The sequence below is a fragment of the Jaculus jaculus genome, chromosome 6 (assembly GCF_020740685.1).
Source record: "Jaculus jaculus isolate mJacJac1 chromosome 6, mJacJac1.mat.Y.cur, whole genome shotgun sequence".
Lineage (NCBI taxonomy): Eukaryota > Metazoa > Chordata > Mammalia > Rodentia > Dipodidae > Jaculus > Jaculus jaculus.
Window position 1 is genome coordinate 147,822,573 of NC_059107.1, and position 14,023 is coordinate 147,836,595.

The 14,023-nt window shown below is 46.7% G+C and overlaps 1 protein-coding gene across 3 annotated transcripts in view; it reads right to left on the reverse strand.

Moving 5' to 3' along the window:
* The window catches only part of Appl2 (adaptor protein, phosphotyrosine interacting with PH domain and leucine zipper 2), a 61,732-nt gene extending 54,075 nt beyond the window's left edge, over window positions 1–7,657 (reverse strand). The window contains exons 1-2 of one of the 3 annotated variants that reach the window (XM_045152641.1): window positions 3,807–3,915; window positions 3,331–3,449 (exon numbers count right to left, since the gene is read on the reverse strand). In XM_045152641.1, coding sequence (XP_045008576.1) covers window positions 3,331–3,336 — 6 coding nt within the window. In that variant the 5' untranslated portion in view covers window positions 3,337–3,449; window positions 3,807–3,915. Of the gene's footprint in view, window positions 1–3,330; window positions 3,450–3,806; window positions 3,916–7,537 lie in introns of those variants that run through there. The other 2 variants (XM_004650235.2, XM_045152642.1) reach the window with 2 other exon arrangements.
* Between the last annotated feature and the right edge of the window lie 6,366 nt (window positions 7,658–14,023).

A 14,023-nucleotide genomic window follows, 5' to 3' on the forward strand; every position in this document is an offset into this window, starting at 1 on the left:
CAGTGCTGGTACACACTAAGTTCTAAAGAAGCTTCACGTACTAGATGGTGTCTGGACAAGTGTCACGTGAGACACACCCACCCACTTCTCTAGATGTGTCCAGCACAGGAGGAACTCCAGCTGCTACACTAGCAACCTCAGCAAATAACCTATCGGGCGAAGAGCGGAGGAGGGCACATCACAGAAATGCCTTGAGTGAGGCCATATACAAACGTGCTTTACAAGGCTCGTTATTCCCCTGCAAATGAGCATCAGTGCCTTCTTGTCCTAGTCAATCTTAGGTAAGAGAAGAATAGCAGGGTGGCCTGTACAGCCCCTGTGTTCTGCCATCTGTAGCCTCTGTCGTGTCAGGGCCCCTACAGGCTGCACCGCCCAGGGACCCGAGTCTTTGCCGGGCTGCCTTGGCGCTCAGGCCTGACTTGAGGTTGTAGCCGGACCAGCATCTGTGGCGCAGAGCACCGCCCTCCCCAGAGAACTGGGGCAGAACCGAGGCATTGGGATAGCCACTGCCCACCACCTGATCTGTCCTTGACTTCGTCCCACAGACTCTGGGCACTTCACAATGGCACATGCTTATCCTGCTTTGCCCGGACGGATGCACTATCGCTCGTCAATGAAAGAATTACCAGGTGATGAACAAGGAAACCATAAAAGAGCCTTGTAAACAGCTCTCAGTGAGAGCAAACACCATTAGAGAGCTCACGCGGCAGATGCAGAATTCTCCACACACAGGATGGGGGCTGGAGAGAGAGCTATCAGTCCTGTGCTAGTCTCCTGGGCGAGGATCTGCGTTTGATCCCACTAGCATGCAAAATGCTGGGCGTGGTGGCATGCACCTGTAACTGGAGCTCTGGGGCTTGTTGGCCATTGCAGCCCAATGGTGAGTCCAGGGCGGTGAAAGCCCGTTTCAAAAGAGGTGGTGGATGGAGGCCAGGCATGGTGGCTCACGCCTATGATCCCAGCACTCAGGAAGCTGAGGTATGAGGATTGCTGTGAGTTCAAGGTCAGCCTGGACGAGAATGCAACTCTGCCTAAGAGGTGGGCATCATCCTTGAGAGCAACACCTGAGGCGTCCTCTGACCGCCACACACACACACAAAAGTGCACGTGCACCTGCACGCACAAATGCATCCATGCACACATAAGCATGCAAACCAACAAACAAACAAAACAAAGGGGACTGCAGAGATGGTTTAGTGGTTAAGGCATTTGCCTACTAAGCCTAAGGACCCAGATTCAATTCCCCAGGACCCACGTGAGCCAGATGCACAAAGTGGCGCATGCGTCTGGAATTTGCTTGCAGTGGCTAGAGGCCCTGGTCCATCCACTCTTTCTCTGCAGCCCCCTCAAATAAATACCTAATTTTTTTTTTTTTTTTTTGGATTTTCAAGGTAGGGTTTCACTCTAGCCCAGGCTGGCCTGGAATTCACTATGGAGTCTCAGGGTGGCCTTGAACTCACTGCGATCCTCCTACCTCTACTTCCTGCATGCTGGGATTAAAGGCGTGTGCCACCACGCCCGGCTCTAAAATATGCTTTTTAAAAAAAGAGGTGACCGGCTGGAGAGATGGCTTAGCAGTTAAGCGCTTGCCTGTGAAGCCTAAGGACCCTGGTTGGAGGCTCGATTCCCCAGGACCCATGTAAGCCAAGTGGCTGGAGGCCATGATGCACCTATTCTCTCTTTCTCTCTCTGTTGTTCTCAAATAAATAAATAAAAATAAACAAAATAAAAATAAAAAGAAGTGACTCTTTGCAGGGGCTAACTCTGCTGGAGCCTCTCGAGGGAGGTGATTGCCTTGGATCATGTCAGCCCGGGGTCCATATCCATGGCCCTGACACTCACACAAGGTTAAGGAGATGATGAGAGTTTGCAAAGTCTCCTAGCGGCAAGCATGTTGCTCTGGCTGGTGATGCTGTTTATCACGTGCCAAGCATCAGAGCTCACATGTGTGACTTTACTTACATGACAGAGCACTCTGACCTAAAAATGCCATCTAATAACGGTCATCCTTGTGTGTGGTGCATGCATGTGTACACGCATGTGCAGGCACACACAGGGAAGACACCAGCTATTCTCTATTGCTTCTCTGCCTCACTTCATTCACATAGCCTCCCACTGAATCTGGAGCTCAGGCCCAGCCTCCCAGTGGTAACCCACCAGCTCCAGCAATTCTTCTGTCTTTATCCTACTCTGTGCCAGGTCACAGGCATGCACAGCTAGGCCCAGATTTTTATGTGGGTGCTGGGGATCCAACCAGGACCTTGTGCTGGGGTAGCAAGTCCTCTTCCCCGCTGAGCCATCTCCTCCAGCCCCTAGTAGGGCAGTCAGCTAGCTAGCAGCGCATTCCCGGTGCCCAGTGCTGTAGGATTCCACCGCCGTATGTAATGGCTCGGATCTCTTTCTTTGATATAACCAGCACAGCCTGGAGCATGGGAAGGGATACCACTGGATCATGGCTATACTCTTAAAAAAACTACTACTGCTGTCCATTTAGCTGAATCCCACTTCTTGCTCTTGGGAATAAAACAGATGATGGAAGATAAGAGCAAAGAAAAGGCTTGCGTAAATGTCCCATGGAAAAGGGCAAAAATGACCGTTTTTAACTCCAAGGTGCCAGACACTGGGCTAGGCATTACATACTTGTCACCTCATCAAGTCTAGCAACTGTTTAAGATAGCACAGTTACATTAACCCTAGTTTACAGAAGATGAAACGAGGCTCGTGGACGTTAAGAAGCCTATTCAGCTGCCCACTGCTGGGAAGCAGCAGGGCTGGGATACAAACCCAGATCCACTGCAGGGACGACCTCGTCACCAGCAAGCAGGGCCTCATCAGTGGGCATGTTCTGTGGCATGAGGCCTGGGACAGGCTGACTGGCGCTGGATTCTCTGTGATCCCACGGTCATCCTCTCACTGATGGTAGCTGCCAGAACTGCGTCACAGTGCTTTGTCTCACTATTCTGGACATGTGACTGTGGCATGACCTAAGAACTGGCAGGAAAGGAAGACTCCAGCCTTCCCTTTTGAGTTTCACTAGACAGTGATCAGCTGTGGACAAATACATACCCAGCTTTAGGCACTGCTTTCCCAGCAGTCACTCTGCTGAAAGTTGTGTTTAGAACAATGGGGGATTTTGAGACACAGAAGGAATTAGAATAGGAGCCAGGCAAAGGCATGCTGGTTGCTCACAATCCCACAAAAGGTCTGCTGTTAGAATATATCAGTTGTAAAGATAATAGCAGTCGTATGTGGAGTTACTGTGGCATGCAGGTAGAGAGACATGACATAAACTATTCGTTCTTCATAACAACTCGGCTGAGGTGTTCTTACTGTCATGTTAGTCAGATTCAAACACAAGCTCAGAGAAGTTGAATAAAGGCTGAAGGTAACAGTGGGAAATTCAGGATTTGGTCTCCATCTTCTCTACTACCCTACATTCTCAGGAGCATCTGTAACCAGAGAGAGAAAACCAAACACTAATGGGTCTTGCCTCAGCTCCGTGGCATTCCTTTACCTTGAATAAACAACCTGGGCGCTACCCAACCAAACAGTCCTAGACATTCTCAATAGCATGCAATTATGTAATGGCCCAATTTCATGGCATTGATTACTTGCTTCTTTAAAATGTAAGGTGAAAAACAGGAGTTATCCTGATACTTTGGTGTGGTGGAGACCGAGAGAATCTATCTTAGCTGAACCAAGTCTACTGAACAGGGGAGGAGGGAGAGTGTTACAAACAGAGCTTCAGGACAAACCCCTGCTATAATGAATCCATACAAAGTCATCCCAGTTGTGTTTTGAGGCACCTTGCCGGGATAAAGGCCTGATTTGCTTGGAGAGAGCTGATCCCAGCTAGGCCACTGCATAATCTTCAGATCCGAGTCTTTTTGTTTCTCTGTTTCAGTTACGCCAACTCCCAAGAAACAAAGCACAAAACAAAACAATGAAAAGTGCAGGCAACAGCGCTTCAGCGTCACTTTATCTCCCAAGTGTTCTACTTGCAGGATAAGAGTACATAATCTCTAAGGGACGTGCTGCTGAGGCTCAAGGCTAGGTCTGTGCCCCGTCTATCACAGAGGATTCACAATGTACTGGAATGCCACCGGCTGCCTCACTTATCTGCCCTGGGATGGACAGTGAGCCAATCAAGGGCAGGAACACGAACCTGGTTGATGGTCATGTTCCCAGCAGTTGGCAATGCCTGGGTCAGTAACAGATGCTCACCAATGGCCACGGAGACAGGACTCTTCACCCCTAAACTACTCCTGGATCACAGATCAGCAGAAGGAACACATGTGTATGCCCACAGACCACTTCTGCCACAGGACGCGCAGCAATGCACGCTCAGAGGAGGACACGAACAGTGCTGTCTGAGGTCAGCCAAGTTCTATTCAGCTCTTCGAGGGTCACTCAAGTTCAAAAACAAAAGCTTTTGTGTGCATTTCATTAGTCCCGTGCAACCAGGTTACTCAAGCAATCCACAGTTCTACATAAAACCAGAGGAAACAAACAGTACATGTTTGCTTAGGATTTTTTTTTCTTCTGGTCAAACATTTCTACCAGTGACAGGACAGCCAGGTGCCAGGTAACAGGGCTAACTTCGGCAGTGCTCCAAGGAAAGGGATAGCTCAGCTGCAGAATGCTTAGACTGTTTGCCTAGCATTGTGCAAGGCCTTGGTTTCAACACCCCTCACCACAAATAAAAGACCCTCCTATGCACATGTTGCCTGGGTTCCTGTCCTGGCTCTTTAGAGTACACAATCCTGGGGCTGGAGAGATGGCTTAGCGGTTAAAGGCACTGGACTGCAAAGCCTGATGGCTTGGGTTCAATTCCCCAGTACCCTCGTAAAGTCAGATGCAAAGTGGTGCATGTGTCTAGTTTGTCTGCAGTGGCAAGACACCCTGGCGCACGTCCCTACACGCATTCTCTCTAATTATGTAAAAATATTCTTTAAAAAAGAGTACAAGTAATTTAACTTCAGTTGCTTGTTCATTTTAATAGATGACCTACTTCAAAGGACTACTAGAAGGAGTAAGTGAATTAATATACATGCGAAGCATTTAGAATATTACCTGGCACATGAAATGAAGGATTCAGACATTTGTTACAATTTTTAATTCTTTCACGTTTTAGAAAGAAATGGATTATACTGCTTCCAGTTTCAGTCTGTGGATGTCCTTGGAGTCAAACTCACGAGGCACATGCCACATCCAGGAGTGCTAAGCGTTCTGTGGGCATGATGCGAGACCCTCAATGCTACGGGCTCCAACTCTGCACAGCCACCACTCAGCCAAGTCCCCACAGCCATGAGAAATGGTCTGCATTAAAAGGAGCAACAAGCGCCACACTCTTTTCCTTCTGCATGTAAGTTCAAAGTTATAAACTATAAAGATGTGTCAGAAGTTTCAGTTGCTGAAGTACTTTGAAGACTATCTGCTTCATGTCCCTCATTTCCTGTTGAGTTTCTGCCGATGAGAAAACCGAGCTCATCCTGGCAATGGGGATTAAGTGACTTGCTCAAATCACACAGTAAGGTAGTATTGAAGCCAGAATTGCAACCCGGGCCTCCTGACTTAGTTGCTGGTCTCTTTGCTCTTCCTCTGTAGCTGAACACACCCTCTATGTCACTCAGAAATACCGGACCTGGAGAAATGTCTCAGAGGTTAAGGCACTTGCCAGCAAAGCCAAAGGACTAGGGTTCCATTCTCCAGTACCCATGTAAAGCCAGGTGCACAAAGTGGCACATGCATCTGAAGTTTGTGTGCAGCAGCTGGAGGCCCTGGCATGCCCGTTCATATTCTCCCTTTCTGCCTCTCTGTTTCTCTCAAATAAACAAATAAAAATATTTTAAAAAAGAAATGGTGCACATTCTCTCATAAGTGCCCAAAATTTCAGACTATTGTTCTAGGTCCTTGAGGACAATAGGGAAAATTAGTTCAACTTCTCTCACCTGGCTTGGCCATCGCTATGTTCAGCTAGGAGAGCAATCAATCTTTGATTTCACTACCCCAGCTACAAATCAAGTGGGAATCTCTGTTCACCATAAGCATTATGATTTTCATGCTATTAGGTTCCAATCCCAAACAACAGGTGCGAGAATGGGCAAAATGCCTTCTGTTATAGGCTTTGATCCAAATTAAATATCCAAAGTCCAGTAGTATATAAAGAGGTCTTTGAAAAGTTAGCCAAATGGATGCCAATTAAAATAAATGAAGGTGCTCTAGGCTGGAGAGATGTCTCAGCAATTAAAGGTGCTTGCTTGCAAAGCCTGATGGCCGTAGGTTAGAATTCCCCAGCACCCACATAAAGCCAGATGTACAAAATGGCACATGTGTCTGGCATATTTGTTCTGGCATGCCTCTCTCTTTCTCTCTCCCCCCCTCCTCCTCTTAAATAAATAAGTAAAGTTTAAAAATTGAGGTGATATGGTGACACACATCTGCAATCCCAGCATTTGGAGAAGCAGAAGCAAGAAAATTCCTGGAAATTCAAGGCTGGCCTGGTCTACGTAGCAAGTTTCAGGGCTTATACAGTGAGTCAAAATCTCAATAAAAGCAAGTAATAACAACAACAATATAATGGCAGCTATACAAGGATGGGCCAGACACTGGTGCACACGCACAGCCCCTCTGGCTTTTTCTGAAAGGGAGAGAGAGGCAGAATGTTGGTAAGTCCATCCAAGGATCCTCTGGGGAAGTACAATTAACTCGGAAGAGAAAGGAAGCCAAAATGAGAGGAGAAACTGAGAGAGAACACCTTGATCTGATTCTATTTTTTCAAAAGGTGAACACTAGGGAATAGGGATACTCACTTAGATAAGCATGGATTTCTGAACCAGATAGGAGACAGGAAGGGGTGGGAGGGTATTAAAGGAAGAACAGTAGATCTCCGGGGAAAGGTGTGCTCAAATCATGAACTAATGACATCCTGAACTCTGCTGGTTTGTGCACACCCGTTTTCACCCCAAGCTCAAAGGACTTGGGCCATGTCTCCGGGGTGCGAATGAAGTTTCCTCGTTTCACAGATGGGGCAAGTATTGTAATTTTATCTACACAAATGGAAAGCACTGGCACTAGGGAGGCCTGGGGAGCCAAGCAATGGATCCAGGTTTTCTGGACATGCCAGTCTGTCCCCTCAATCCAAGTGTCAGCAGTCAGCAGTAAGAGTAGTGGCAGTAGGGCCCGGGGTGATGAGGCTGACGTGTTCCTCGACACCAGACACTGCGTGCTAAGAACTTCTCATTTGATTCTCCTATCGGCCCTGCGCGGCTGGAGCCATTCCCGCTCCGACTTTGCGGAGGGCTGGGCGAAGGCACAGGGAGGGAGGTATCCGCCGGGGGCATCCGCTGACAAGTGATGGAAAGAGTTGCAGCAGAGCTTGGGGGGGTGGTGGTCGTGACATTGTGACTCCTGTGCGGAGGGGGGGTGCGGTGAGGGGAGAAAGGAGAGGCTCCTGGGGTCCCCCAGCTCTGCCCGGACTAGAGACGCCCCCGGCCGGCCTCACCCCGGGGCGAGGGGCCTGCACCGCGGGAGGTACCTGGGGGCTGTCCTGCAACGCCTCCTCCAGCAGGAGCTTGTCCACGGCAGGCATGGTGCAGCGAGCGCGGCGGGGCCGAGGGTGCTCGGGACTCGGGAGACTCGGCCGATGCTCCGCGCCCGCCGCCGCCCCGCCCGTGCCCACGCCCGCCCCGAGGGCCGTGGCCGCCCTCAGCTCCTCCCTCGTCCCCCCCCCCAGCCTCGCCCCGCCCCGTCCACGCTGGATCAACAGGAAGTGTGGCGAGCGCGCCCGGCCCACACCGGAAGTGTGGCGAGCGCGCCCTGGCCGAAACCGGAAGTGTGGCTAGCGCGCACGTGCCGGCACCGGAAGTGTGGCGCTCGCGCTTCCCCTCGGGTCGCGGCGGCACGGTGGGAAGAGACCTTGATCCTTTGAGGGCGCGTTAAGGGTCCGCGACGAAGGCTTCCCTCCTCGCGTGCCTGTGGCCATCACTGCGTGTTATAAAGCCCAAGAAGGGTTAACTCCAGAGTGGAAGGATAAATTTATCTTCCTCGGCGGTTGCGCAGACTGAAAGCCTTAAGAGTGGAAGGAGATGGCGGATGTTGTGGCGGTGCATGGCGCCTCTTAGTGTTATCAACACCGTACTCTTCTCACACCACCGTTGAATTAGGTCTCGTCCTCTTGGGTTTGTTACGGTTCGTCCCTTTGAAGAATTTCATAGTGGAAGTTTTCAGGTTTGGAAGGGAAAATGTAGTCCAGTGTTGTCATTTGAAGATGAGAAAATGGACCTCCCAGAGAATGACATCTTTTGGTTGGAATCATACAGTGAAAGTCTGGGAAAGAAGAAAGGGAGAGGGATGAGGAAGATGAGCAACTTGCCAGTTTTTCAACTTAAAGGCCAGGGACTCTTGGAAGCAGTGAGATTTGTCTAATAGGATCTTTCCAAAATCAACAGGAAGAATCTTGATATTACACTGGGTGTGGGGAGGCGAACCTCCAATAACAATAAGAGAGTACACTGCATTGTTAGCATCTCTGAAAGCAAACTTTAATGTCAGAATCCCAGAGCGTCTCCCTCCTCCCACCTAACCATGCCTCTGGGATTCTGAAATTAGCTTCTGTTCTGGTAATTGAGGATACCAGAGATGAGCCCCCCACCTCCAGCCCTTACTTCAGGATATCACCCAACGTTCCTCCCTCCTCCTCGTCCCACAAATCTTCAAGCCATCTCTCTATGCCTCCCTCCCGCCCCCCCCCCCCCCCTCTCTCTCTCTCTCTCTCTCTCTCTCTCGGGTCCTCTTTCTCTTCCCTTGGTTCTTTCTATCTCTCCTCATCCATTACAAATAAAGTCTTGGACTCACGCCTTGTGCCTCTATCACAAACCCCAAAACCAACAATTATTCCCTCAGTTCTGTCTAGTGCCAGCTTGTCCTGGGCTACTTTTGCCTTTGATCCAGTACCTGACCCAGTCTCACAACACCCACCATGTTATTTCTTCCCTTTAGGTGGAAGCATGCTCCTATCATGTTACTTCCTTTTCCTTTATTTTCCTACCAAGTGCTGCTTGGTTAATTTTACCTTAATCTTCCAGACTCTTTCTTGACCAAATCTCCTTCCACAAGGCTAGACTCAAACTCTTCCTTACCTTTGATTATAAAACTTAGTACTAGGGATGGAGAGATGGCTTAGCGGTTAAGGCATGTGGAGGTTTGAATAGAATAGGTGGCCCCCAATATATTCAGTTGTTTGTTTGTAGTTTGCATCTTCTGGCTACCTGGCTGGAGGCAATGTCACTGGGTGATCTTAAGGTGTGATGGTGGGTTTCCGATTTCAATCTAAAAATATGCAGAGTGTGCCTACCTGGAGTTCCTGAAATGTGCTGTGGCTTTTGACCTTTAGGCTTGTGCTTCTCTCTGTCTGCTTGGGCCTGTGAAGGCAGGCCAGCTTCTTCTGCCATTGTGGAACTTCCCTTGGATCTGTAAGCTTCAATATATCCCTTCCTCCATAACTGTGCCTGGTCTGAAAGTTCATCTCATTGAACCTTAAGCTGTCTGCTACAAGGCACTTGCCTGCAAAGCCTAAGAATGCATGTTTGAAATCTCCAGGTCCCATGTAAGCCAGAAGCACACAAGCCTGCAATGTCGCACATGTGCACAAAGGGGCACACACATCAGGAGTTTGTCTACAGGGTCTGAAGGCCCTGGCATGCCCATTCCCTCACTTTCTGCCTCTCACAAAAATCAAACAAACAATAAATAAAACAGTACTGTTGTTATACCAAGGGGAAGATACATATTCATTGAAAAATGGACATTAAAAGGAGACAATGCCCTCCAGGACCCTTGAAAGGGCTCCAACATCTCATTGGGAGTTACCATATTTTTGTATTCCATATGACTTTATAATTAAAATTACTTTTCCTTAAACACCAATATTTAAAATTTAGACCATGATCATACACAGTTGTATTGCTTTTCTGCGTTGTATTGATACATTATGTCCCAAAGAGTTTTAGTGGGATTTCTTCGTACTTAAGTACAATTTATAACATTGTTTCTATGGAAAAATATATCCCAAATTCAAAACTACTTATGAAACAAAATCTATGAATATGTTTATAAATTGTTTGAATTCATTATTCATTTTATCCAATCATTCATGTAATAAATACAGACTATCAGCATTAAGCACAATCATTCACTTATTTTGCAGTCTTAATTATGGAAGAGGAATTTTATGTAAGTAGAAGACAAATTCAAGTGCTTCATTAAAGCACACATGTCCCTATGACACCATCATGAGGATGATTTCAGACATCCACCAACTGTATCTGAAATCCCTAGGAACATTGGTGACAGGATGTGCAAAGATGTATGGCACCATGTGGTGTCTTTAACAAGAGGGTCTTGGCATCTAGTTCTGGTGGGCAACCAGGATCCTTGGCAATACTCTGTGTTGTGCTGGGGACTCCAGGAACCTCTCTGACCAGGAAGTATCCCAACCCTGGTGCTGGGATTTGAGGCTAACATGATAGTAAGAGTTACTGAAACTTCTCAGGAATTGTGACTTCTTGTTTCCAAATCTAGATGATTAACGTCTGCTGGGAATTCAGAAACACTGGTGGGGCAAGTGTCTCAGTTACTTTTTACTCCTGTGGAAAAAGACCCGACAGGAAGCAGCAAAAGGGAGGACAGGGCTTGTTTTGGCTTACAGTGCCATGGGTGCGAAATCATGGTGGCAGGATCATGAGGCTGGCCCATCACAATGCATTCACAGTTAGGTAGCTGAAGGCAAACAGGAAGTGGGGACAGGCTATGAAACCTTATCGCCAGTCTTCAGTGACCCATTTTCTCCAGCAAGGCTCAACCACGTACAGTTTCCTCCACCTTCCCAAACAGCAGCCTGGGGACGGAGTGTTCAAACACATGAGACTGTGGGGGACATTTTTACAGTCAAACCACATCAAATAAGAGAAAGTAGACCTTTTCTAAGTGGTCTTTGGTCAATGGTTATCTGTCTTTCTGCCAACCACCTCTGAGACTTATCTCCACTCTGAGTAGCACTATGCCATGGTCTTACTAATTCCTAAAACCATCCTTCATGACTCAAGTGTGAGACTCTAAATTATGAAGTCTTTTTTGTTTGTTTGTTTTTTCGAGGTAGGGTCTCGCTGTAGTCCAGGCTGACCTGGAATTCACTGTGGAGTCTCAGGGTGGCCTCGAACTCACGACAATCCTCCTACCTCTGCCTCCCAAGTGCTGGGATTAAAGGCGTGCGCCACCACTCCTGGCTAAATTATAAAGTCTTTATGTCATATATCTTTTTTTTTTTTCAGCACCAAGCTCAGAGTCAGGCATTTAATTGGCATCCAGTAAAAATCTCAGTGAGTGAAGGAATTAAGTAACTGTCTCATAGAATTAGTTTTGGCTCCATAGCTATTAAAGCTAGTGTCTAACATATCATAGAGGTTTATTTTTCTCTTATGTCCTAGAAACCCAGACAAGATCAGTCTACAGTTAATATGGCCACCCACAGTGTCAGTAACAGATCCCTCCTGAACTGCACTCTGGGTTTTCTTACCTAGGTTTCTCCATAGCCCAAAATGGTTGTTGACATCTAGTCATTAAGTCAATGTTCCAAACAGCAGATCGGAGAACACAACAGAAGACATGTTTCCACCAGAAATTGCACATGCTGCCTCCACATTTATCTCATCCACAGAAGGTAGAGCTTAATCTTATGACTGCACACTGCTACGGGGAAAGCTAGAGTTGCCCATTGTAAGACTTGGGATGTCTAGCAAAGAACCAAGTGTTCTCATACATAGATGGTGGGAATGGAAAATGGTACAGCGACTGTGGAAAAGAATTTGGCAGCTCCTCAAAAAGTGAAATACATAGGACTGGGGAGATAGCTTAACAGTTAAGACACTTGCTTTCAAAGCCTAAGGACCCAGGTTAGACTCCCCAGAACCCACATAAGCCAGAGGCACAAGGTGGTGCATGCATCTGAAGTTTGTTTCCAGTGGCTGGAGGCCCTGGTGCATACATTCACTCTATCTGTCTCTTCCTCCCTCTCTCTCTTTTTCCGATAAATAAATAAAATATTTTTAAACATTTAATGTAAAGCATCACATGACTCAGCAAATCTATTCCAGTATAGATCCTATAGAAATGAAACCTTCTGTTTACACAAAACCTTGAGCATGAATGTTTCCAGCATCGTTATTCCTAACAGCAGATAAACAAGCAAGAAGGGATGTTATAGCATCCCCACACAATGGAATACTGTCTTCGATGATAGCAATAAGGTTCCCATACAAGCTACAGTGAGCCTTCAAGCATCCTAATCAAAGAAACTAGATACAAAAAAAAAATGATGTATTATGTGACTTCAACTCTATGAAATGACAAATACACAGAAACGGGAAGTACCGGCCTGTTATCTAAGCTACTCAAGAGGCAGATGCAGGAGCATTGCACATTCAAGACTAGCCTGGGCAACTTAATGAGACCCTGTCATAAAATTAAAAAAATTAATAGTGGCTAGGGCTATAGCTCAGTCACACGGTGCTTGCCTAGTACCTGGCTCTAGGTTCAGTCCTCTGCGGCGGGGCGGGGGGGTGGGGGGTGGGGGAGAGGTTGGGGGAGCCAGAGAAAGTAGTTGCTGTTGCCAGGATCTGGAAGCGGGAGAGCAGGGGCGGGGGACTGCTAACAGCTCTGTGGGTTCTTTTGGAAGCAGTGAAATATATGGAATTAAACACTGGTGATGGTTGCACAACTTTGAATCTGCTAGCAACCATGGTATTATATACCTTTATATACCTTATGTGAAATTATACTACAGAGCCACAAATGACACCAACAACATGGTACTCGTGCATGCGTGTGCACGCACACACACACACACACACACACACGCACGCACAACAAACATTAGAATAATGGTATAGAAAGGGAGACAAATTTACACAGCTACAGCCACCTAATGTAGACAAAGGTATCAAAAGCAGACGGGGAAAAAGGTTCCATCCATATTTCACAAATGGTGCTAGAAAAACCGGGTATCTATATGTAGGAGAACAAAATTAGACTCATATCTTTCACACTGCACAAAAGTCAGTTCAACCTGGATGAAAAATCTTAATGTGAGTAATGAAATTTTGAAACTTCTAGAGGAAAACACTTCAAGAAACAGGCAAAAGCAAGAACTTTTAAAAAATATATTAATTTATTAGCAACTTCCATGATTGTAAGCAATATCCTATGGTAATTCCCTCCCTCCCCCAACTTTCCCCTTTTTAAACTCCACTCTCCATCATAGCCCCTCCCCGTCTCAATCAGTCTCTCTTTTATTTTGATGTCATGATCTTTTTCTTCCTATTATGATGATCTTGTGTAGGTAACATCAGGCACTGTGAGGTCATGGGTAGCTAGGCCATTTTGTGGAAGCAAGAACTTTTTGAAAAGGACTTTAATAGCTCAGGAGGTAATCTCAGGAATTGAGTAGTGAGATACATGAATTTGAAAGCTTCTGCCTTCAGAGCTATCAGCAGAGAAAGCCTACATAGTGGGAAGCTATCTTTACCAACTATACATCAGACAGGGGATTAAAATCCAAAATATCTAAGGAACTGTAAACACAAAACACCTAAAACTAAGTCAACTCATCGGCTAGTGGCTATTAACTGAATAGACAGATCTCAAAAAGAAAATTACAAATGGCCTATAAATATTTGGAGAAGTATTCAACATGCCTAGCCATCAAGGAACTACAACTAAAACTGCTTGGAGATTCCAAGAAAACAACCAACAACAAACTGGTGTGAATGTTGGGAAAGAGTGCTTGTGGGAATATAAACAGGTATAGCCATTACAGAAATCAGTGTGGTGGTTCCTCAAACAATAACAACAAAACAAAACACTGAACATAGAACTACCATATGACCTGGCTACTTTTCTTCTAGGTCTATACCCGGAGGGTTCAAAGTCTCTAGAGAAACCTGCACAGTCTCTATTCACAGTAGAC